This window comes from Furipterus horrens, unplaced genomic scaffold, assembly GCF_987537825.1.
Source record: "Furipterus horrens unplaced genomic scaffold, mFurHor1.1.pri manual_scaffold_8, whole genome shotgun sequence".
In the NCBI taxonomy this organism is placed as follows: domain Eukaryota; kingdom Metazoa; phylum Chordata; class Mammalia; order Chiroptera; family Furipteridae; genus Furipterus; species Furipterus horrens.
Window position 1 is genome coordinate 48,361,672 of NW_028327178.1, and position 27,003 is coordinate 48,388,674.

At 37.0% G+C, this 27,003-nt stretch overlaps 1 protein-coding gene across 1 annotated transcript in view; it reads left to right on the top strand.

Moving 5' to 3' along the window:
- Positions 1–27,003, top strand: part of ARHGAP28 (Rho GTPase activating protein 28) — an 86,626-nt gene that overhangs the window by 24,768 nt on the left and 34,855 nt on the right. Inside the window, exons 5-9 of the mRNA XM_090285147.1 lie at positions 4,918–5,002; positions 5,727–5,869; positions 8,357–8,522; positions 8,623–8,714; positions 11,032–11,109. Of these exons, the coding sequence (XP_090141273.1) occupies positions 4,918–5,002; positions 5,727–5,869; positions 8,357–8,522; positions 8,623–8,714; positions 11,032–11,109 (564 nt within the window). The remainder of the gene's footprint in view (positions 1–4,917; positions 5,003–5,726; positions 5,870–8,356; positions 8,523–8,622; positions 8,715–11,031; positions 11,110–27,003) is intronic.

The following is a 27,003-nucleotide window of genomic DNA, read 5'->3' on the forward strand; positions in this document are numbered from 1 at the left end:
CTCTCCAAGACTGCAGAGACTCCTGATAATATGCTACATTGGAATTTATGTTATGGGATTGTATAAAGTAGGTAACCTAACTTTATCTTTTCCAAAGGGATAACTTTGGCTTGATGAATACTTTTTTCAATCTTCCATCTTTTCTATGCATATGAAATGAACCTTTACAATACATGAAATGTCTATAGATAGAGGGTCTATTTTAATTACTGGGACTCTATAGTTTAATTTTAAATCTGTTATAAGTTCACTGCCATTCTGCATCAAAATTTTCTTTGCCCTTCTCAGAAATGTTTTCCTTCAGATGAGCTTAGAATAAGACTATTACTTCCCATTAAAAAAGTTTCCTTAGGACTCCCCTGAGAATATTACTGAATTTAAAGATTAATGTCAGGGAAAGAATTCACATCTTAAAATATTGAGTTTTCTCATTTAGAAACAGTGATTGTGTCTTTCCATTTTTACATCATCTATCCTTCAAAAAACTATAATTTTCTAACATTTTTTCTTACACATCTTTTTATTGGTTACATATTAGGCACTTAATAGTTTTTGTTCATCTTTTTAATGGTAGAGTATTAATTATATCATTCAGTTTATATTTGCAGATACTCATTTATAAGAAAAACAATTATTTTGTTTTTGTACAAAAGTGTCTTACAGCTAGCTTCCTTTATGAAAAATATTTTTACTTGTAAGAATTTTTCATTTGATTTTATAATCTGTGCAGATATTATCTGAAATAGTAAAGGTTTTTACTCTAGTTATCTTAGTGACTGACCATAATCACTTGTAACATTGAGTAATAATTTTGGAGATCTTTAGATAAGTTTTCAATTTTCTTACGAATTCTTCTAAGCTTCATCACCAAGGAGAATATTTATTCTAGGTTTCTTTTATCAGGAATGAAGTTTGAATTATATCAAATGATTGTTCATCATTTATTAAAATGAATTATTATTTCATTATTTAAGCAATGACTTCAGGAAATTAGTGATGGGTTTTCCTAATGTTGAACTATAATTCTGTTCCTTATATAAACCCCTCTTGTTGTGTTACATTATTCTTTTATTACACTACAGAATGTGATTTGCTACTATTTTAGCATTTTTAACCATTAATCTAATAAGTGGGGTTTTTGTGTTTGTGTGTGTAATTTCTTTTGTTGTTACCAGAGCTGTGCTAATCCTGGTACAAATAGGTTGAGCACTTTGAATATTTTTCAGTATTTTGGAGCCATTTATTAAATATTGGTGTAAACAATCTGTAAAATCTATTACATATAAATTTATATTTTAATTTGTTTATAAAATGTCCAAGGCATGGCATCATTGTAGGCATAATACTTTGGTTAATTTTTCAATTGATGTTATTTAGGGACTATAGTCCTTTCAATCCCAACTTGTATAAATTGGGCAATATATATTTGTTCCAATTTGTTTAGTGTTTCAATATATGTTTTTAAACATACACAAATGTATATACACATTTATTTAGGTGTATAATTTTAAATTTTCTGTGAAGATAGCTATTTTTCCTTTTTTGTTCTTCAAATTTATGGTTTTAAAAAATTTTTTCAATCATAACTATAAATAGTTGCCCATATCATGAATTTTTAAAGAAATCACTACCTTTAATTAATTAAGTCTACTTTTTTATGTTGTATTAATTTAATTCTTATTAATTTTTCATCCATTCTTGGGTTTACGTGGATAATTTTATCTTGTCTCTTGGATTATAAACATTTTATTTATTTATAACCTTTCTTATTTGCACTTAAGGTTAAGAATCCTGGAGTACTTTGGCTATTCTCATGGATTTTTGGAATTTAATGTTCTTATTGTTTTTAACATTTTGTTTATAATTTTAAGTATGATTTAATTTTCAATCCAAGATGTCATCGGAATTTCTTTATGAATTTACATTTAGATAGATTTTGTAATTGTTATTTTTTATTTCAAAATTTATTGCACAGTTGTCAATGAATGTGACTTATTTAAGTTTATCCCTGAGGAATTTGGCACAGTGGTTGCAAAGTGTGGATCAAACAGTTCTGATCTCAGTTGCAGAAGAGGAAGATGCGGAAACTTATCTGTATTGACTCAAGCACAGACAGCTTTAGTACATAAAGTTATAACACATAGCTATAGTATATAGACTCAAACCATGAGAAAAAAACCAAGCAGCCAATCAGGAGGGTCAGAAACATCTTGAGTCAGTGAACGTCTCCTGTAAGTAATGAACACGAAAATGGTATGATGTTTCTTTAATGTGAAGGAAATATCAGATAATCAAAGTCTAGTTTTAAGAGAACTCAAGCTGGTAGTGCAGACCTTCTGTAATTTAGAACTTAAAATGATAATCCCCCGTACTCTACTCTCCAGTTCTAGTATGTTTTGGGCAGCAGAGCAAGCCTTGGTGGCTGGAAAATGTTGTTTTCTTTACCATTTGAAACCCCAGTGTGAAACTCCTGTGGTGGGACGCATAGGAAAATAGTAGGTTCTGTTACAGACAAGCCAGGAGAGTTTGTTTTAAATGGAAGAGGCATTTATACTTTAAATAGATTAAAATCAGTAGTAAAATTTTTAAATTACTGGTGTTATTATGTTTAATGGGTGAATAGATGTTTTAAAACTGAATACCATATGATTTCACTCATGTGTAATCTAATGAACAAACTGAAGTACCAAGCAAAATAGAGACAGACTCAGAGAGAGCAAAGTGGGCAGGGATAGGGGTGGAGGGATTGAGCAAAAAGAAAAAGGACTCTTGGACACGGACAACAGTGTGTTGATTGCGGGGAGCAGTAGTGAGGGAGTTACAAGGGGACTGAATGGTAATGGAAAAAAAATACAATGAAAACATTGAAAAAATAAAACCGAATACCAAGCACCTAGCCTTTTTACTCAATCTACTTCAAAACTCAAGGTCCATTTATTGGCAGGCCATCTTCCTTTTTCATTTTCACCATGTCATTCCTCTGCTTTAACACATGAATGTCTCAGCTCCTTTACCTGGCTTTCAGAGCCTTCAGCAATTTGAACAAACCATCTTAACTAATGTTATCTCTCATAATTTTTAATTTTGCCTCAACTCATGGCAAACTAGTCTCTTTATGCTCCCTTGTAGCTGAAATACTTCAGACAGTTCCATACCTGAAATTTATATTTCCACATCTGGCCTGAATGCTTTTGCCCACCTCCTCTGCCTTTTTACATCCTTTTCATCTTTCCTTTAGTTCCAGTGCCAGTTCAACCACCTTTAGTAAAATCTTCTGGGCCACACCTTCCTCTCCAATACTCTCCAATGAACACTTATGTTTGTATTATAGAAATTCTCTCTTAACGGTGGATTGATTATCTTTAAATAATGTTTTATAAATGTTACTCAGTTTTCCTCATAAATAGTCAAGAGCAAGGATCACAATTTAAACTTCTGCTTCCTCCAACAAAGTCCCAGAATAATTTACAAAGTGCTGGCATTCATTCAGCCCAGTAGGCCAGCTTCTCCACTTTACAGATAAAGAAATTAACATTTAGTAGGTTAAACTATCCGAAACCATCAGCTTTAAGCCTTTTATAAATGTCTTCTAATTTTTGAGTGTTCTGTCCCATGGGGGAGTTATTTCAAAGTTTGTTAAAACATTTCTTTCGGAAACTTAAAGAAACCACTCAAAAGTGGCCCACATCTTTTTAAGGATTTTAGTATATGGATAATCTTTATTCCATAGTGTTAGGTTTTAAAGTCACCAAAAATCTGACTGACAATGAATGAATTGTATGGCCCTAGATCTTTTTGTCTTTTTATTCTTCTACCTATTAGTCATCTATGTTTTAATAACATAGCAGTATTCACATGCTGTTTACACAATAAGTATGTAATCTCCTTTGAATTAAAATCGGAGAAAAAAAACCAACAGTGCAGGCTCAGAATTTGAGGCTCCCTTGTGCAATTTGTAGCACAACAAAGCATCCATCATGAAGCAGGTGTTCAGTTATTGCTACATAAATGTGAGAATAAGATTTTCACCCTCGCACACATAATGTGAGATAACACCCACATTAAAATTTTTATTGATAGAAATGGTAGGATTTGTGTGTAAATTCTTTTTATTAGTATCCATCCAACCTGAGCTGTAACTTGCTTCACAGAGCTGTGCAAAGGTAGATCCTCGATGTCTGATAGTATTCCAGGGTGCACAATGCTTTGGTAGGATCTCAGTGAAGAAAGTAGCAAATTTATTATAAGAAGATAAAACTAGAAAACTTACTTTTTTTTTGGCAGTTGTTATCACAGGTAAAGGAATTAATATGTTAATATATTAATAGTAGCTAACTCTTATGTAGTACTAGGTACCATTGTTTCATGTGATTTCACATAGGATAAGTCTTTTAAAATTCATAATAACTCTTTGAAATATGTTCTGCTATCATCTTCGTTTTACAGATTAGGAAACTAAACAATAGACTTTAGTAACTTGCTGAAAGTTACACAGTAAGTGGAAAAGCCAGGATTAAAATTCAAGCAGTCTGGCTCTAGCATCCCTTTTAGTAACCACCTAGCTATGTCATGACTTAGAGTTTATGAACAAAATGTGTGACCAGGTGCATCAAGAATAAAAAATAGACTGATTGTCGAACTGTAATTTTTATATATTGGAAAATACATGAACAATAAATATTTACAAGCTAAGAAGATGTGCTTATTTTGACATTGACATAGTTCTCTTTGGAGATAACTGTGTGGGCTGTATAGGTCTGAACTGAATGAAGAAACAAAGGAAATTAGATGCAAGCTCTTCATGAAATGAAGAATTGCTTCTAATTCTTTAACATTACAAAATATAAATCAGATTGAAATTTAGAGTAGACTGTGTTTATAGTAAATGTTTTGTGTTCATCTTCCCTTGTTTCACAGTCTATCCTTGAGACTATTCCAGATGTACCAGTTTATTCCAATGGATCGGCAGACCCTGGACAGTCAATTCAGAATGCAGTGAGTGGTGAGTGACACACCCTCCTATTGAACTTGAGCTATGTCTTCTCGCTTTTGGACTGGCACTCAATAAAGTAAGCTATCAATTTCTGAAAAGGAAATGTGTATTATTCTCCCCATACAGATTCTATCACTCCAGCAGGCATGCCTTCCACCTCCAAACACTCTGTTCTGTCATACAAGACAAAATTAATAGAGCCAAACTGGATGCATAATCTTTTCCTCCTTTGCTCCACCATATCATTTAGAAAATACTCACTTGGGTGGTGTCTTATTTGAGGCCTCTTTCACAAGTAATCTGGATCTGCTTAACAGTTGCAAGCAAGCCAACAAGTAGGCCGCTCTAATTATGCTTCCCCAATAGCAGCAACCTTGGGTCTAGATGGGCTTAATTTTAATATCATAATAATATGTAGAAATATCCCATGTTTGGACTTTCCTCTAGGTATATTCAATGCCTTTCATGAGATACAAAAATCTAAAATTGAAAACATCCCATTAAATAGAAAATCTGTTTAGGTAACCATTACAGAAATTTATTTATATGGAAGTTTGATGACATTATGTTGCTGTTTAACTGAAATCATTCTGGGGAGTCTGATGCCTTTCCTTGATTGTACACATTCTAATGTGCTTATGAATTAAGTCATAAATAGTTTGTGCTTATTTTGCAGTAAATGGTATTGATTGATTAAATGAAATATTAAATATTCTATATCTTTTTTTCTCAGATGATGATTATCTGGAAAAGAGCATTCCACCAGTAGCTGAAGAGCTGTCCTTTGAAGTATCTTACTCAGAAATGGTTACAGAGGCTCCAAAAAGAAATAAATTTAAGAAGTCAGATTTTAAGAAAGAAGACTATGTTTTAATTGTAAGTAAAACTGTTTATCATTATTCCAGTAGCTTCCTGTGATTTCTCTATGGTACAAACTAGGAATTTTAATACTCACCTGAGGACATTTTTTAATGGTTCTCAGAGAGAGAGGAAGGGAGGAAAGAAGGGAAGGAGTGAAACATCAATATGAGAGAGAAGCATTGATTGGTTGCCTTGCCATATGCACCTCAACCAGGGATCAAACCCACAACTTTCGACTACAGCATGATGCGCCAACCAACTGAACCACACTGCCCAGGGCACAAACTAGGATTTTCTTTGTGTGTGCCCAAAGGATGAAAAGAGGCTGGGCAGCGGTGTCACGCACCACTCGGGCAGCACCTGTTGTGCAGTGCACACCCTGCCTGGCTGTTCCTGACAGTCCTGGGTTAAGAAAGAGTTGTAAGGTGTATGCATGAATATTGTCGTATAGCTGAAATGGGATTTCCACCTGGCTTATGTCCTTTCATTCACTTTATATCCTTACTTACAGGTTAATGCAGATTCTAACTGTATACCTACTTGTGCTTCTAGAGGCACATATCAGAGAGATTATTGCAGAAAGCCACAATCCTAACAACAAGAAATGAGAGCTTACAGGATAGGCACTAAAATTAATCAAAATTAAATTCAAGAATTTATAATATTGTTATGGATGAGCAAGTAGTGCTACATACTTCATTATCTTGAAAGCTTCATATATATAAATAATGCCCTGAAAGCCCGATATAGAAACTGTTACCTTGTCTATTTGCTACTCAATAAATGCATTTGTGAAGAGTTCATGATATGGAGCAGTGAATATTCTGTGCCGATTAGGGCAGGCATCATGATGAGCAGGGCTCAGGTAGGTTCAGAGCTAAAGGGAACTGGCATGGTCTACCCCAGGGGGCCTGGACCATTCGCAGACAAACAACCTACGATGGAGAGGAAGAAGAGGGCAGAACAAGAACTGTAAGATTTGTTGAGTGCCTTCTATGGGCCTGACATTAGGTATTCAGTTATAATCATCCCTGTGATTGGTCCCATTTTTTAGCTGAGTAAACTGAGGTCCATAAAAGCTAAGTAATCCCTCTTGGTTCCTAAGCAGTCTCTATGTTGAAGGGCACAGTGGCATTGTGGACCAAGAGAGGAAACCCAGTGGAACTCTGGTTTCCAGGGGACTTCCTCTGAATCTTTAGAGAGAGCTGTCCAAGGGAGCCTGCTGACCCATAGTCATCTCATCCAAGTGTGTGTCACCTCCTGAGGTTTGGCTCACCTAGGTACAGATAGCTTCCCTACCATGATGAACTTGCATGAGGTTTAGCATGAGGTAATTCCTTAATAAATGATTGTGGTTCTTGTTTATATTGTTGTTATGTGTTATTGTTATGTGAAGGCTTGGTCTCAGAAAGAAGGTAAAATAACTAAGCATTTAATAGCATAAGTTATGCCTCAAACCACATCCTACATTTTATTGTTTAACTTTTAAATACTGGGAGTTTCAAGGAACAATTGTTGAGTGAATGAATGAATGAATAAATGAATTGGTGGATGGTTAAAACCCCAAGGAAGCTCTAATTTAAGGAACCCCTATGGAGAATGTGTACTTAAAGCTTTGTAATTTAAATCACTATTATATTTTTCTATTTTATTACTTTTTTTCAATACGTACCAGGTTTCCTGACAGCAAAGTATTTGTTATATGTTATACTTATTATATAATTATGTACTAATTATATAATACATTTTTTATTATTACATATAATACTTGCAGTAATACTTATGTTGATTTCAAAGGGTCTTCTAGTCTTCACAATATTTCTGGATTATTGAAGGGTTTTTTGTTGTTTTAGTATATTTTTACGTCTAGTATGGAAATAGAGAATATAACAACATCATTGTCTTCAAACTGATAGTAGGATATTTGGCACTTTCTATGCATTTTTCTTTTTAAGACTATTTGGAATCATCTAAATTTGATTTTTAAGGTAGAATAACTGCTGTCTCAGCAAGCATGTGCAATCAGTTTCAATTTGGGAATTGCTTACCATCTTTTAAACTATCCAGAAGAGAACAGGTGGTGCCTGATTTAAGGACTGACAGTCCAAAACAAAAAATATGTAGAAAGCTCTCCTGAGAGTACCTAGATGGTCTCACGTGTGTTCATGGCATGTACATTTCATGCAAAGCCTGGGATGTTTGTTGTTGACAATATAGGATAATTCTTAGAAGAAAACAGTTTTTGCCATTGTGATGGCAATGTTATAGTATATTCAGACCACTGTTTCACTTCAAATTTAGCATAGTAGTAACCTACGAATATTGTAAAAATCATATTCATAATTTTTCCATGATGCAGCCTGTGCCGCAGATGATTTATTATTATTATTATTATTTGCAACTAGCATGTCTTGCTGTACAGATTTAGAATGTCCAGGTAGCATTTGAATGGAGGTATAATGATTTTCCTTAAAAAATAAATATTCTTAATATGTATTTTAGAAATTTATTATTCAGAAAACCAGATTTGGCCTAACTGAAGCAGGAGATCTGTCTGCTGAAGATATGAAGAAAATCCGCCACCTCTCTCTGATTGAATTGACGGCCTTTTTTGACGCCTTTGGAATTCCACTGAAGAGAAACAAAACAGAGAAAGTAAAAGGAAGAGGTAATTAAGAAGATTGATTTCTTCTGATTTTAACACGTTGGAATAAGATAGTGCTTTTCTGATTCTTTCTTTTTTTTCCCTCAACTATTTTACAATGAAGACAATGGGATTTTTGGAGTTCCACTTTCAGTCCTACTGGACAATGACCGGAAGAAGGACCCTGGAGTAAAAGTTCCCCTTGTATTACAAAAAGTGAGTAGAATATAAATGAATGAGGAATTAATGGAGCCTCGTGCTTGCAATTTGCTATTTGTAAAGCTGCTAATGAATTTTTCTTTAGCTTTAAAGACACTAAAGCCAAGCCCTGTTAGGACTCGGGCCCTTGGTAATTTTCTGCTTTCTTCCATGAAGCCCCTTACGTCCCACAAGTACTTGAACCAGTTTGCCTTGCTGTGAACTTTTGCAGCCTGTTGCATTGTTTGACCATAAAGCATCATGTGATGGATACATGGCTTCCTTTAGTTGTATCTTTTCCCAATATTTTTAAAAAATATCATTTGTGCATATGTATGTGTTTGTGTATACTCGATTATTCTGTCTGAGATAAAAGATGGCTATTAATTATCAGCAATGTATTTACTGATCATACATGTATTTTCTGAGGTATATCATAGGTTGAGTTTTCAAAATGTGTTTGTAATCATTTAAATGTGTGTTTGTAATCATTTAAATGAGTCCGAACAAAGCTTAATAAAGTATAAAAATCGGTTTGTTATGGTAGTTTTTTAGGTATGACTAGGAAAATAGGATAGTGTTAGACAAAGAAGAACTCTGGTTTTGGAAGTTTTAAAAGTGCTGTTATTTGAACTATCATATGCTAATATCTATCATTAATGAATGTCATATATGCTTCTAAGTCGTGCTTTTTTATACACAACAGTTTACACTGGTTTATCTGACTATACATTTATTTAACAGTGACATCCAATGGCACAATTAAAATTCCAAGCCCTAAACACAAATCCTATTGAATTTTAAATTGAGTTTTTAAGTGATTTGTGAAAATATTGACTGAGGAAACATATACTTACATTATTCACAGTGATAATTCTCCATTTTTTCACTATCTTTCTAAATTTTGCTCCTAGTATCTCAAGTTGAGCTATTCCTTAAATCAGGTAATTAATTGACTGCCAATGGGAGAAGGGAGGATGGCAGAGGGTGCTGGCAATGTGCCGATGTGCATAGGGTCTGTCTGTAGGGTGCTTCTCCTGCTCAGGGCTGCATCAGCGCCTTCCAGTACTGTCACATTTCATCAGTACTGAGCACCCCTAAGAGGTTGGTGTTGTCATCTCCCTTCTACTGATGAGGCAACTAAGGCATAGTAGGGTAGGGTACCCAAGAACACACAGCTAGCAAGAGGTGGATATGACAAGGAACACAGTATATAACCAAGGTCAAAGGCCATGGTAACTCTTAAGATTTTCTCTTCTTTCTTGAATTGGAACCAGAATTATGCCCTTTGTCCTCTGTGTACAGGACAGAATTTGAAGAAAATGAATAAAAATCCAGACTGAGAAGATTCAGTACATGAATTTATATTGTTACATAAGTGCAGAAGCCTACCTAGTACAGGACACAGCAAATAGAGGGTGCACAATAAAAGTTAGTTAAATCCAGATTTGTATTGTATTAGCAACTCAAATGCCAGCTGTTATTCCTACTGATGTTAAGTGTTCCTCATTTAAGAAAGCTTTAGATATTACCTTTCTACTCCTATGGGAGTCTTTTCTAGTGAGTGTGTTTCTTCCTTCTAAATATCTATTTCTCTCCATACCTACAAGAACTATGTCGGACATCATCATATCTTGAAGGGAAAATAGCAGAGACTCTAGGTCCGCTCTCGAGTGAAGTTGGGCAGGTAGTCATCCTTACCATGCCTCAGTCTCCTCAGCAGTAGAATGAGGATTCTAATAGTACCTTCCTAAAAGGATTGCTGTGAGGATTTAAATGAGTTGATTGATGTAAAGTACTGAGAATGATATCTAATACATGAAATGTACACAATCAATGTTAGTAGCTTATTATTATTATTACTATTAATTATTATTTCAATACCATCATCATCACCATGAGAGTTCACAAGAGCTATAAACCCTTATATTTTCTACCTCCTGGGTCATATTTGTAGAGTTCTTAGCCGGAGTGGTTGCAAATAATAATAGCAAATTTAGAATTTTTTCTTACTACTCTATCTGCAGAAAGAGATATAATAATCACCTTTTAAAATAGTTAACTGGCAGCATACTTTAGTGGTGAAGAGCAAAACTTGAGTGAGTCAGTGCCATTACATTTATGGTTAATCTTGGGAGAGTAATATAACACCTCTAAGTCTCCATTTCCTCACAGAGACCTCATAGGGGGATTGCGAACACCTGACACAGTGTTCAAATACCAAGCATGTATAATGCTTGGTAATTTATCATTTGTTGTCATCAACAGTATTATATCAGATGTTTGTAATGATATCAAAGGTATTTACTTTTTGTAATGTATCATTACTTTCTAGTTTTTTGAGAAAGTTGAGGAATCGGGTTTGGAATCTGAAGGAATTTTTCGACTTTCAGGATGTACTGCCAAAGTCAAGGTAACAAACATTTTTTCCTCTTCCTAGTCAGAGATGTAAGCTAGTTCACACAAGCATCAGGTATCAAGTCCTTTGTTGTTGTCTTGATACTGTCGCTTGTTCCTACCTAGTTTTCCTCTATACCTATGATTAGATGTTGTCCTATAGTCCTGAGATGTGTATCCTTTTCAATTAAAACAAGAATAAAAAACCAACAACAAGGAAATGACACATCAATTCACCATCAAAACTGCTGTGTGTCTTTAGTTTGAAATGTTGAAATGTCCCATCACTGTTTTGGGGGTTAAACACTAGTTTGCTGTGTTCCTCTCAGCCATGGAATATATTATGCCAATTATTATATGAGCCCTTATTTCCATGACCAGTTGCTTTATATTCGGAAATATTGTTTGGCTCTCCTTTTAATGAAAGTCCTTAAAGAATTTTTAGGAATGTACATAACTGCTACAATACTCAGCAGTTCTAAAAACAAATTCCATTTTAAAGTAATGTTAATTTCTACATATAAAAGCACCCATGCAATGTGACTTCTTTTACTTTGCTTTCCTACTTATTTATGGTGGCAAACTCCGTCATTCAGTAAGAGGAAAAATTATTAGAAAAGCAAAGCTTTTCTCATAAATTTCTAGGAAAATATGCTGCTTTATCTATCTGTGGGCATCCACAATAAAGAACTCCTTCCTGCCTGACCTAGGGTCACTCTGGCTGGCAGACATGGACACGTGAGCAGTTTTAAATGATGAATCCCTCAGAAAAGTCTCAGGGAGAGAGAACAGTGAACCTGCTTCTGTTCAGAACTATTAAAAGAAAATGTATAGAGGTGAAAAAGCATCTCTTCATTGATTCATTTTTGTACATGTTTTAAGAAATTCTATCTATGTCTTCGAGTTTTTATGACAAGCTGCTTTTCTAAGTGGAAACTGAAAATAAATAGGCTGTATCCATTGGAAGCTCCAGAAAGCAGATGCTGGGATGAAGTTAGGAGAAGAAGGTTACTGGAGGATAGTGCTTCTGAAAGGTAAAGGGATGGAGGCAGAGTTCGACAGGCTGTATCTCAGACCATAATTCAGGTCTGACAGCTCATCCTGTCCCACGAAGCAGCCTGCACTGAGCACAGTGGTGTGAGCCTGACACCACACTCAGCCATTGCCAGAGCTTTCTATGGAGGAGGGGCTGAAGCAGATCAGAAGGTACTAACAGCAGAGGAGTCATTTACCTGAATTTTTGCAGATGATTGGTCAGTTCTATTTGGAAGGGAGATCAGAGCTGTGAATCATATTTTGCCAGTGGCAGGAAGGAGCAAGGCATTTGGGGGACTGGAGATTACTGGATCCTGGCACAAGTTCTTTTGGAAGGCAGGGAAATTCCTATTGGTTCCTTAAGGTTTATACTTCCTAAACTGAATCTGCTTTAGTCTCAGGTTCTCATAGGTATGGTTGTTATATTCTGCTGAATAAATGTACCCTCAGTCCAAAAATGAAGGCTAATGCTACTTTAAGTTAAACCTTTGGTTATATCTGTAGAGTCAGAGAATCAAGATGGATTCAAAGACACAAATTTTTTCTTTCTTTTTTTTTAAGTATATTTTATTGATTATGTTGTTACTGTAGTCCTAATTTTCCCCCTCTGCTCCTCTCTGCCTAGTACCCCACTTCCCTCCAGCAGTCCCACCCCCCCTTAGTTCATGTCACGTGTCATGCATATAAGTTCTTCAGCTTAACCCTTTCCTATATTATTCTTCACTCCTCCCTGTCTATATTGTACCTACCAATTATGCTTCTTAATTCCTGCACCATTTCCCCATTTACCCCCCTTCCCCCTCCCAGCTGATAACCCTCCAAATGATCCCCATATCTATGATTCTGTTCCTATTCTGGTCTTCTTAGTTGGGTTTTGTTTTTATTTTTTAGATTCAGTTGTTGATAGTTGTGAGTTCATTCTCATTTTAATGTTCATAGTTTCTATCTTCTTTTTCTTCAGTAAGTCCCTTTGACATTTCATATAATAATAGCTTGGTGATGATTAGCTGCTTGAGCTTTACCTTGTCTGGGAAGCAGTTTATCTGCCCTTCCATTCTAAATGATAGCTTTGCTGGATAGAGTATTCTTGGTTTTAAGTCCTTGCTTTTCATCACCTTGAATACTTCTTGCCAGTCCCTTCTTGCCTGCAAAGTTTCTTTTGAGAAATCAGCTGATAGCCTTATAAGCACCCATTTGTAGGTAACTCTCTGCTTTTATCTTGCTGCTTTTAAGATTCTCTCTTTATCTTTAACCTTTGGCTTTTTAATGATGATGTGTCTTGGTGTGGTCCTCTTTGGGTCTGGCTTGTTTGGGACTCTCTGTGCTTCCTGGATTTGTATGTCTATTTCCTTCACCGAATTTGGGGAGTTTTTCTTCATTCTTTTCTCACATAAGTTTTTCATTTGTTGCTCTTCCTCTACTACTTCTGGCACCCCTGTGATTCAGATATTGGCATGTTTAAAGTTGTCCCAGAGGTTCCTAAACCTCTCCTCATTTTTTTCAATTCTTGTTTCTTCATTCTGTACTGGTTGAATTTTTTCCTTTCTTATGTTCCAAATCATTTATTTGAACCCCAGTTTCCTTCCCTTCACCACTGGTTTTGTGTGGATTTTCCTTTGTTCCATTTAGCATAGCCTTCACTCCTTCCCTTATGCGTCTGCCATACTCAAGCACATCTGTCAAGCCTGTGAGCATCTTTATCACCAGTGTTTAGAACTCTGGGTCTGTTAGGTTGACTATCTCCTTGTTTGTTAGGTTGGCTATCTCTGTGTTGCTTAGTTCTCCCACTGGAACCTTGATCTGTTCCCCCTTTTGGGCCATACTTCTCTGTCTCCTCACCTTGACAGGCTCCTGTGTTTGTTCGCCTCTTTGTCTTAAGTAGAGCTGTCACATCTGTAGGGGTGGAGCCTTATGTATTTGTCAGTAGAGGGTGACCTGTTACACCACATCGTGGCGCTTTGTGGGGGAGGGGTCTGAGAGGGTACAATGCCACTTGCTCAGCACTCGCCCCTTTTTCAGGCACTTCTCCCACTTTCTATGGGAACTGGCGCCTCCCTAGCTGTTGCCCTGGCAGTCGTTCCTGGAGTGGGTGGGTCTGTGGACATTCTAGGACCATGGGGGCCCTTTAAACAAGTAAACTTTACTGATAGACTGTTAGTTCCTTTCTCCACCTCAACCCCCACTGGCTTGCATAGTCAGAAGCAATGAGGCTTTATTTTCCCTGGCGCTGGAAACGTGAGCTGCTCGGTCTGGTCTGGCGCTGGTGGCGCCCCCCAGGTGTCCTTCCTGGCTCCTTGAAAGGTGTGACTGTGCTTTCCGTTGGCTGCTGCTGCTGCCTCTGCTGCCGCCACCACACCACGTCCTCTACACCCCAGCTCCGCCCTTCCTACCTATCTGGATGAGTATTTCTTCTTTATATCTTTGTTTGTTGGACTTTCATGCAGCTCAGTCTTCTGGAACTTCTGGTTGTTTCTAGTTTTGAGGTAGCTGTATTCCTTCTCAGTTGTGGAGGGAGATGCAGTGTGTCTCTTTAGGGCTCCATCTTGGCTGTAAGTCCCCGAAACAAATTTTTTCTTAAAGAGAATTAGACTCTATCCCTCTAAACATCCTTTCAGAATTGGGAAACTCTATGTGAACATATTCTTACTGGCTCCTGTGTGTGTGTATGTGTGTGTGTGTGTGTGAGAGAGAGAGAGAGACAGAGAGAGAAGCATAATGAATAAGATTTAAAGCTCTCCTTTTAAATAACCAAGAAAACATTACATGACATTTCTTCTGTGTCAAAACATGGTGGCAACTGGACTGTCCACCCAGACTTTTGATATATGCAAATGATCTGTATGCAAATTAACCTGGTCCTAGCCCCTCCCATAGAAAATGAAAATGGACTTTGGTCATTCTCAGAAGAAATTTTTTTTTTTTTTTACAGGAGAAACTCTCAGAAACTTGGTTCTTCTTCTTTTTTTTTTTTTAAGTATATTTTATTGATTATGTCGTTACAGTAGTTTCAATATTTTTCCCCTTGTTCCCCTCTGCCCAGTACCCCACTTCCTTCCAGCGATCCCACCCCCCTTAGTTTATGTTCATGGGTCGTGCATATAAGTTCTTTGGCTTCACCCTTTACTATATTATTCTTAACTTTCCCCTATCTATGCTGTACCAACTGATTATGCTTCTTAATCCCTGAACCATTTCCCCATTTCTCCTCCTCCACCCTCCCAGCTGATAACCCTGCAAATGATCCCCATACCTATGATTCTGTTCCTATTCTGGTTTGCTTAGTTGAATTTTGTTTTTATTTTTTAGATTCAGTTATTGATAGTTGTGAGTTCTCATTTTAATGTTCATAGTTTTGATCTTCTTTTTCTTCAGTAAGTCCCTTTGATAGTTCATATAATAATGGCTTGGTGATGATTAGCTGCTTGAGCTTTACCTTGTCTGGGAAGCAGTTTATCTGCCCTTCCATTCTAAATGATAGCTTTGCTGGATAGTGTAATCCTTGTTGCAGGTTGCCTTTTGTCACATTGAATACTGCTTACCAGTCCCTTCCTGCCTGCAAAGTGTCCTCTGAGAAATCAGCTGATAGTTTTATTGGCACCCCCGTGTCGGCAACTCTCTGCCTCTCTCTTGCTGCTGCCAGGACTCTCTCTTTATTTTTCACCTTTGGCATCTCAATCACGATGCATCCTGGTATCGTCCCTTCTGGGTCCAGCTCTCCTGGGACCCTCCATGCTTCCTGGACCAATATGTCCATCTCCTTCACAAAATTTGGGAAGTTTCCCTCATTTTTTTCAATTCTTGCTTTCTCATTCTGCACTGGTTGACTGTTTTTTTCTTCCTTATGTTCCAAATCATTGATTTGAACCCCGGTTTCCTTCCCTTCACCATTGGTTTTGTGTGGATTTTTCTTCGTTTCACTTTGCATAGCCTTCACTTCTTCCCTTATGCTTTTGCCGTACTCAAGCATATCTTTCAAGCCTGTGAACATCTTTATCACCAGTGTTTTAAATTCTTTGTCTATTAGGTTGTCTGTCTCTTCATCTGTTAGGGTGACTATATCCTCATCGCTTAGTTCTCCCACTGGAACCTTGATCCGTTTCCCCTTTTGGGCTATACTTCTCTGTCTCCTCATCTTGACAGGCTTCTGTGTTTGTTTGCCTCTGCATCACACATAGAGCTGTCACTCCTGTTAAGTTGTAAGGGGCAGAACTTTGGGGATTCATCAGTACAGGGCGACATGTTTTACCACGTTGTGGCACTGTATGTGGGGGAAATGTCTGAGAGGGAACAATGCCACCTGCCCAGCATTCGCTTCTTTTCCAGGCACTTCTCCCACTTCTGCAGTAGACTGGCGTCCCTCTAGTTGCTGCCCTGGTTGTCGTTCCCAGAGTGTGTGAGTCTTCGGATGTTCTAGGACCATGGGGGCCCTTTAAACAAGCAGACTTTGCTGAGAGACCAGCAGTTTCTGCTTTCACCCTAACCCCACTGGTCTGCAGTCAGAAGCAATAAGGCTTGATTTTCCCTGATGCTGGGATCATGAGCTGCAAGGTCTGTTGAAGATCTGGGAACGCTCTCCAGGTGTCCCTCCTGACTTTTTAAAATGTGTGACTGTGCTTTCTGCCAGCCTGCCGCTGCCACCGCCACCACATCATGTCCTCTCCATTCCCGCTCCGCCCCTCCTACCTGTCTGGATGAGTATTTCTTCTTTATATCTTTGTTTGCTGGGCTTCCACGCAGTTTGATTTTTGGAACTTATGGTTGTTTTTAGTTTTGAAGTAGTTGTATTCCTTCTTAGTTGTGGAGAGAGATGCAGCGTGTCTGTGTCTGCCTCCATCTTGGCCGGAAGTCTAGGAGGAATTTTGATGTACCTAGCACGCTATATTGCCTGGCCTGGTCAGGGAAAAGCAGGGAGATGTAAATAACCTGCTGAATGTGTTGATGAGTAAACTCACCCTAATGAAAATGCATGTTTGGAAAAATGTGGAGATGGCGCCTGCAGACACGCAGGCAGGCAATTTCTACGGGCCCGCGTGGGTCACCAGGAGTCTCTGCTCCCCTTTCCTTCTCCCTTTCCCTTTACACTTCTCTCTTCCTCCTGCCAACTCCCCCTTTCTGCCTTTCCTTGCTCCTATGGGCCCTTTGTTGGTCTGGGAGTTTCTTTTTCCTTCCAGCCCCCTTCCCCCTCTTTCCTCAATAAACCTGGTGTAAAATCCTAGGCTCTTCTCCAGGTGAGTTCTCAGAGCAAGGCTACCTGACAGTGTGTATGAATTTTAACATCATAGCAGAAGTTACTTTTCTTGAGCTAATCTTTGACTGAAAAATGTTGATCAGAGGCTAATGACACCTTCAAAGCTCTTTTTTTTTAAATCTTAACATAATTTTATTCCTGTCAGGTTTTTTAAAAAGTATATTTTATTGATTATGCTATTACAGTTGCCCCCATTTCTTTTCCCTTGGCTGCCCTCTACCCAGTGCTCCCCTTCCTGTACAGCAATCCCTCCCCCACTTAGTTCATGTTCATGGGTTGTGCATATAAGTTCTTTGGCCTCACCCTTTCCTATACTATTCTCAACTCCAGCCTATTTTGTTCCTACCAATTATGCTTTTTGATCCTGGCACCATTTCCCCCTTTTTCCTTCTTCCACCTCCCAGATGACAACCCTCCAAATTATCCCCACACCTATGATTCTGTTCCTATTCTGGCTGTTTGCTTAGTTTGTTTTTGTTTTTGTTTTTTAGATTTAGTTGTTGGTAGTTGTGTTTGTTGTCATTTTAATGTTCATAGTTTTGATCTTCTTCTTCTTTTTTTTTAAATAGTCCCTCTAACATTTCATTTAATAAGGGCTTGGTGATGATTAGCTCCTTTAGCTTTACCTTGTGTGGGAAGCACTTTATCTGGCTTTCTATTCTAAATGATAGCTTTGTTGGATAGAGTAATCTTGCTGGAAGGTCCTTGCTTTTCATCACTTTGAATACTTCTTGCCAATTCTTTCTTGCCTGCAAAGTTTCTTTTGAGAATTCAGCTCATAGTCTTATGGGAATTCCTTTGTAGGTAACTCTTCTTTTCTCTTGCTGCTTTTAAGAGTCTCTCTTTATCTTGAACCTTTGTCATTTTAATTATGATTTGTCTTGGTGTGGTTCTCTTTGGGTCCAACTTGTTTGGGATTCTCTGTGCTTCCTGGACTTGTATGTCTATTTACTTTGCCAAATTAGGGAAGTTTTCTTTCATTATTTTTTCACATAAGTTTTCAATTTCTTGATGTTTCTCGTCTCCTTCTGGTACTCCTATGATTTAGATGTTGATACATTTAAAATTGTCCCAGAGGTTCCTAATCCTTTCCTCATTTTTTGAATTTTTCTTTCTACTTTTTGTTCTGGGTGAATGTTTATTTCTTCCTTTTGTTTCAAATTGTTGATTTAAATCCCAGCTTTCCTCCCATCACTGTTCGTTCCCTGTATATTTTTCTGTATTTCACTTTGTTTAACCTTCACTTCTTCCTTTATTTTGTGGCCATACTCAATCACTTCTCTGAGCATCCTGATCACCAGTGTTTTGAACTCTGCATCTGATGGATTCGCTATCTCTATTTTGTTTAGTTCTTTTTCTGTGGTTCTGTTCTTTCATTTGGGCCATATATCTTTGCTTCCTCAATTTGAAAGCCTCCCTGTGTTTGTTTATGTATATTGTTAGAGTTGCTTTGACTCTGTGTCTTGATAGTATGGCCTAATGTAGTAGGTGTCCTGTAGGGTCCAGTGGCACAGTCTCCCCTATCACCCAAGCTGGGTACTCAAGGTGTGCCCTTTGTGTTGGCTGAGTACACCCTTCTCTTGTAGTTGAGCCTTATTTGCTGTTGGCAGATCAATGGGAGGTATTTACCCAGGCCAGTCAGCTGCAAGGACTGCCTATGACCACTGCCTGCCAACTTTCACCCTCTGTAGAGGATCAACTGTGTAGGGGCAGGGTGGTGGTACTCCGACATGGTCTATAGATGTCCACTGGGTGCACTGGACTTGGGGTTTCCCCAGGTGGTGCAGGCCAAAGTCATCCCGCACCTGTGTTTTGCCTGGGGCACCCTGTCTGAGCTATAAAGCAATCTGAGATGGCTGCTACTTGTGCTGGTCTTGGAGATTCCCAGGCAAATCCAAGCTGTGAATCTAAGCTGTCTGCTGGTAATTTCAGGCCTGGAGCTCACTGAGGCCAGCTCTTGCTTAGTTGATAGAATTTAGGAAGTTGTGAAACATGAGCCAAGACCAGCCATTGATATGGAAAAGCATCTTGAGTGGGCCCATAAGTGGGTGGGACAGAGTCTCTGAGGATCTCCAAGGCAGGTCAAACAGTGTTAGCTAGGTTGATGGAGTATCAGATATGGCACCAGCTTGCTGGCTCTGTTGGGGGAGGGTTTACAAAAGAGACAATGACCTCTGCTGGCCTTGATGCCAGATACTTCGGTTTTTCCCTGTGTACCACTGTTGCCTTTCAAGCTGCTACCTGGTACTGGAGCTCAGAGGGAGTGAGTCTGAGTAGATGAGTCTATGTGTGGGTTCTTTAAGAGGAACTGCCTGGTGCTCCAGCAGTTTCTTCCACAGACTCAATCCCCACTGGTTTTTGCAGCCAGAAGTTGTGGGAACTTATCTTCCTGGTACTGGAACCTTGGGCTGGGGCTGGGACTCCTCACTCCTGAGATATCCCAATTTTTTATCCACCACCCATGGGTGAGAGATGAGCCTGTTCCGTGTCTGCACCTCACCTACCTGTCTCAATGGATATGGTTACTTTAATTCCATAGTTGTCAGACTTCCATTCAACTTGATTTCTTGTGGTTCTGGCTGATGGTTGTTCTATATTTTAGTTGTAATTTTGATGTGTTTGTGCAAAGAAGCGAGCCACGTCTGCCTTCTTGACTGGATCCTCTTCAGGGTGTTCTTATAAACAAATGCATTTCTAAATCACAATTGGTTTTCTCCCCACATCAGTTTTATGTAGTTTCAGCCTATTTATTCTATCTCTGATTTGTCCAAAAAATGTAATCCAGATGTTTTCATGGTTTTAGCTTCAGGAAAGCCAATGTGAAAAAAACCTGGGCCAGTGAACAAAAATGGGAATATTGTAGTTAGAAAGGCATTGTAACTTGATATATTAAAGGTATCTTTATTTCTCTCCTTGTACAAATTTTAAATTATTTTTTTGTACTTTAATCTCTTAGACAATATTTTTCTAGGAATATGCTTGGGGAAAGACCATTAAAAAAAAACAATATAATTATCCTCTAATTGTGCCAAATCGATGTCCCTAACACTAACGTATTGTGAACAGCCCAGCCCAATTTTGGGCCTGGGAAGACTAAGAGGAACGTGGTGCTCAGGGGAAGCTGCTAGTTTTAGTCATTGAGGGCCCACAGCAAATGGAGCCCCTTCCTGTATTTAAGACCTCAGATTATTTGGAACCATTTTCATACTTTGGTGTTTCAATGATTTTTTTCATCAAAATGACAGAAATTTGAGCCAAACACTGGGGAGTATATTTTATGGAAGAAGGCAGGCTGTTTGACATGCGAGATTTTCTTTTTTGACTCATAGAATTATTCTGAGGGTTCTCTAGATGTTTTATAATTAGCGACCTGGTCTGCTGGTTTTCCTTCCTGAACTGGCTTTTGAAGCTGAAGGCAGGTCACTTGCATTGTTATAAAACTACCTCAGAAATGGAAACAGGCTGTCTGTTTGCCAGAGGAGATTTAAGGACATGGCTCTGATCCTTGCAGTGTTCTCATTAACATTGGACAGAAAACATGACTTCTTTAACCTTTAAATACTACATGCCTTGGGCAAGGTAAATGTAACATCAGATTTATATGGCCTCACATTTAGGACCACAGAAAGATCAGCTCTTCTCCCATGCTCCACTGTCTGCTCTGACTGAAACCAATAAAGGACATCTTTTTTCTCAGTTTTGTTTTACACTGGTCATCCAGATAAGACAAAATGATATTATTACCCAAATATTTACAACCACATAGGCATCATTTCCCCTAGTAATAATACTGAAGGTTATAGTAGAGAAGGGGGACATAACTAGCAGCTGGCATTTATTGAGCACTTACTGTGTGGCAGGCCCTGGCCCCTGAGCTTTACCTTATATCATCTGATTTAATCTCTTTGAGGTTATTTTAATATTCCTATTATGCAGTGAGAAACTTGAGACACCAGCCATATAACTAGTCAGTTGTGGAATTGGGGTAAAAACCTAAGGAATTGGTTTTAGAGCCTGCTCTTAACACTGGAGCCATGTTGTCTTTTGGGTGACAGGGAACCATTGACAGGTTAGAATGATGGCCACGTGAGTATTCTGGTAGCTTCCTATGGCAGAGGTATGTAGAAAATGAATTTGAATTATTCTGCCCTCGCTGGTGTTTCCTGCACATTTGAACACCATTTCCCCTTTGCTTTACTGCAGTGATACCTAGCAACAGATGAAAAACTCTTTTCTCCTGTATTTCCTATTAACAGCACTTCATTTGCCCATTACTCCAGCTAGTAATCTGAGATGCGACTCATCTTAGACTATTATTTCTCCCTCTGAATCTCATGCTCAATTCATCACTGATTTTTAAGAATGTTTTTTTTTTTTTTTTGTGACCCCATTCACCCATTTCTCCCACTCTATAACCTCCTGTCTTTGGCAACCACTAGTCTGTGTCTACGAGCTTTTTGTGATGTCACTGTAAAAGTGAGACCATGCATGAATTAGAAATTGACGTTCTCTATCTGACTTATTTCACTTAGCATAATGCCTTCATGGTCCATTCAAGTATTGCAAATGGCAAGATTTCATTCCTTTAAAAGATGACTGCAGTGAATTTGAGGTACATATTTTTTTGAGTTAATGTTTTTGTTTTATTTAGACATATGATAAATTTATTTTTAATTTTTTGAACCACCTCTATACTATTTTTTATAGTGGCTACAATGATCAGCATTCCCAGCAACGATGTATAAGGGTTCCTTTTTCTCCTCATCCTCACTGGCACTTGCTATTTCTTGCGTTTTTGATAATAGCCATACTAACAGGTGTGAGGTGATATCTCATCATGGTTTTGACTTTTATTTCCCTGACGATTCAATGGTGTTGAGTATTTTTCATGTGCCTGTTCATTTGTGTATCTTCTTTGAAAAAAAATGTCTATTCAGAGCTTCTGCTCATTTTTAAATAGAATTAAATTTTCTGCTATTGAGTTGTATGAGTTCTTTATATATTTTGGATACTAGCCTCTTATAAGAGCTATGATTTGCAAGTATTTTCTCACATTCAGTAGGTTGCTTTTTCATTGTTGATGGTTTTATTTGCTGTTTAGAAGTTTTTTAGTACAATGTCATTCCACTTCCTTATTTTTGCTTTTCTTGCTTTTGCTATTGGTGTCAGATTTAAAAAACCATCCAGATCTATATAAAGGAGTGTACCATCTGTGTTTTCTTCCAGGAGTTTTATGGTTTCAGATCTTATGTTCAAGTGGTTAATCTATTTTCAATTAGTTTTTGTATATGGTATAAGAAATGGGTCGTTTCATTCTTTTGCATGTGGCTGTACAGTGTTTCCAACACCATTTATTAAAGAAACTGTTCTTTATTTTTATTCTTAGCTCCTTTTGTCATAAAGTAATTGATCTTATATGTGTGGTTTTATTTCTGGGCTCTCCTGTTTCAATAGTATATGTGTCTGTTTTTATGCCATTACTATACTATTTGAAGTACTATTATTTTGTAATGTAGTTTAACAGCAGGAAGCATGATGTCTCCAGTCTTGTTTTTCTTTCTCAAGATTGGTTTTGTGTAGTTTCATACAAAGTTTAGGGTTATTTGTTCTTTTTCTTTGAAAAATGCCATTGGAATATTTAGAGGGATTGCATTGAAGCTATAGATTGCATTGGGCAGTTTGGACATTTTAGCAGTATTGATTCTTCCTATTCATGAGTACAGAATATCTTTCCATTAGTTGTTTCTTCCTCAATTTCTTTTATGAATGTTTTGTAATTTTTAATATATAGTTCTTTCATATTCTAATCAAAAAACTTTAGGTATTTTATTCTTTTTGATGCAATTTTAAATGGGACTCTATTCTTTAGTTCCCTTTCTGATAGTTTGGTATTAGTGCATAGAAACACAACATATTTTTGCATATGAATTTTGTATCCTTCCACTCTACCGAATTTGATTACTATATCTAACAGTTTTTTTATGGCTTCTTTAGGGTTTTCTATATATAAGATCATGTCATCTGCAAATAGTGATGGTTTTAACTTCTTCCTTCCTGATTTGAATGCATTTTATTTATTTATTTGACTAATTCCTCTGGCTAGGACTTCTAGCACTATGTTGAATAAAAGTGATAAGAGTAGGCATTTTTGTCAGTTCTCTGTATTACAGGAAAGACATCTGGCTTTTCAAAATTGAGAATGACAGTAGTTTTGGGCTTGTCATATATAGCCTTTATAATGTTGTGTTACATTCCCTCTATACACACTTTGTGAAGAGATTTTTTGTTTTTGTTTTTTTTCATAAATGGGTGTTGAATTTTGTCAAATGCTCCTTCTGTACCTACTGAGATGATCATATTATTTTTATCCTTCATTTTGTTAATGTGGTGTATCACTTGACTAATTTGCAGACGTTAAACTGTCCTTGCATCCCTGGAATAAATACCACTTGATCATGGTATGCATTGTTTTACTGATTTTTTTAACGTATTTTTGAATGTGGTTTGCTACATGTCATTAAGAATTTTTGTATCTGTGTTCATCAGGAATATTGGCCTGTTAATTTTCTTTTCTTGTGACATTCTTGTCTGGTTTTGGTATCAGTATATGCTGGCCTCTTAAAATGAGTTTAGAAGAGTTCTCTCTTCCTCTGGTTTTTGGAAGTTTGAGAATGATTGGTTTAATTCTCCTTTGAATGTTTGGTGGAATTTACCAGTGAAGCCATCTGGTCCTGGACATTTGTTTGTAGGGAGGTTTTTGATTAGTGATTCATTCTTCTTACTATTAATTAGTATGTTCAGATTTTCTGTTTCATTATGATTTAGTCTTGGCATGTTGTATGTTTCTAAGAATTTATCTATTTCTTCTAGGTTGTACAATTTGATGGCATATAATTGTTCATAGTAGTACCTTATGGTCCTTTGCATTTCTGTGGTATCAATTATAACTTCTATTTCATTTCTGATTTTATTTGAGTTCTTTCTTATTTTATCTTGCTGAATCTAGATAAAGGCTTGCCAACTTTGTTTATCTTTATAAAAAAAAGCTCTTTGTTTCATTGATCTTCTCTTGTTGTCTTTTTAACCTCTATTTAATTTATTTCTGCTCTAGTCTTCAATATTCACTTTCTTCTACTAACTTTGGGCTTCATTTGTTCCTCTTTTCTAAGTTAGACTTTTTATTTGAGACTTTTTGGGCTTTTTGAGGTAGGCACTTAATCACTATGAACTTCCCTCTTATAACTGCTTTTGCTGCATTCTGCAAAGTTTGGCATGTTGTATTTCCTTTTTGTTTGCCTGAAGCGTTTTGTTTAAATTTCTGTTTTGATTTCTTTTTTGATCTCTTAGTTGCTCAATAGCACATTGTTTAATCTCCACACATTCAGCAATTTTTCACTTTTTTGTATAATTATTTTCAGTTTCCTGCCATTATGTCTAGTTTCATACCATTTTGATCTAATAGAACCATCCTGGAAAATGTTTGATGTGCACTGAAGCAGAATGGGTATACCGATGCTTTTGGATGGAATGTTTTGATGGATACCTGTCCACAAGGTATCCAGGCATGTAATATGGAAAATAGAGACATTTATTGAACAAGAGACAAGATACGAGAAACATTGTACATAGAACAATGACACTTCAATCCCCATTAATGTAGGCACTTGGGACCTCACACAGTTCTCCCAATTGCCAACATCTGCCCTGTTGTATTTTCCTGAATCTCACTGATGATCTGAAATCTCTTCTCTTTCAAAGGTGATTTTAGTTTGGGGGAAAACCAGAAGTCACAGGGTACCAAATCTGGGCTGTAGGGGGCTGAGTCACCTGGGTGATTTGATGTTTCTCAGAAAAACTCTGCACAAAGCATGATGCATCAGAGGGTATGTTGTTTGATGAAACTGCCAATCACCAGTTTCCCATAGCTGCAGCCTTCTGAATCACCTGAATAGCTGCCATGGAGGAAGGTTCAAGCTTAACACAAAATTTGATGCAGATTCGTTGTTCTACTCAGTCATTTTGAATGTGACAGTTACACAGTACACATGCTCACTCAATGGCATCTACTGTCCCCACTGACTAGTACAGTGAAGTTGTCCTTGTTCACACATGCACATTCCAGTCTGCTTTCCTTGGCTACCAGGTTACATCAATGTTATGTAAACTCTTCTCATTAATGCAAACTGTTCTTGTTATATTAACAATGGTTGGACTTTTTTCAGACAGACCTCATATATCTGTATATTATTAAGTCCATCTTATCTCATGTTGTCATATAAGGGTAATGTCTCCTTATTAATTTTCTGTCTGGATAATATATCGTTTGATGTAATTGGGATATAAAATCCCCTACTGTTAATGTGTTGTTTATTTCTTTCTTTAGGTCTGTTAACATTTGCTTTATATGTGTAGGAAGTCCTATGTTTAATCTATAAATATTTATAAATGTTATATCCTATTGTTGGATTGCCCCTTTCTCATTATTAAACCTATCCTTTTCTCTTATTAAAGTCTAGGTTTTGAAGTCTATTTTGTCTAATATAAGTATAGCTACTCCAACTTTCTTTTGGTTTCCATTTGTATGAACTATCTTTTTCCATTTGTTCACTGTCTGTTTCTTTGTGTTCTCACATCCTGAGTGAATCTCTTGTAGGCAACATATGGATGGATTTTGTTTTTTCTCTGTTCAGACATTCCCTGTGTTTTGATTGGAGAATTTTGTCCATTTACACTTAAAGTAATTATTGATGGGTATATATTCACTGCCATTTTGTTGTTTTCTAAGTGTTTTGCAGTTTCTCTCTGTTGTTTTCTCTTATTATCTTCCTCTGTGGTTTGATGACTTTCTGGGTGTGTACTTATATTCCTCTCTCTATCTTTTGTGTATTTACTATAGGTTTTTGCTTTGTGGTTTCCATGATGCTTAGATATAAAAATTTATGTCTATAACGGTCTATTTTAAGTTGACAACAACTTAAATTTGATTCCATTCTAAAGCTCACCATTTTTACTCTCCCCCTCCCATATTTTATGTTTTTGATGTCACATTTTACATTTTTTATCTAGTGTGTCTCTTAACAAGTTATGGCAATCATAGTTATTTTTATGATTTTTGTCTTTTAACCATAATAACTAGCTTTATAAGTGATTAGTCTGTTACTTATACTATATAGTTACCTTTCCAGTGAGATTTATTATTTTGTAAGTTTTATTGTGACTTATTAGTACCCTTTCTTTTTAGCTTAAAGCAGTATCTTTAACATTTATTTTAAGGCCTACTTAATGGTGATGAGCCCCTTTAGCTTTTGCTTGTTTGGAAAACTCTATCCCTTCTTCAATTCTGTATAATAACTTTTCTGGGTAATATATTCTCGGTTGCAGCTCTTTTATTTCTCAGCACATTGTATATATCATGCCACTCCTTTCTGGGCTGCAAAGTTTCTACTGAAAAAAATCTGCTGAAAGTCTTATTGGATTCCCTTGTATGTAACAGATTTTCTCTTGCTGCCTTTAATATTGTCTCTTTGTCTTTAAAGTTTGACATTTTAATTATAATGTGTCTTAGTTTGGGTCTCGGGATTTATCTTATTTGTAACTCTCTGAGTTTTCTGGACTTGGATGTCTGTT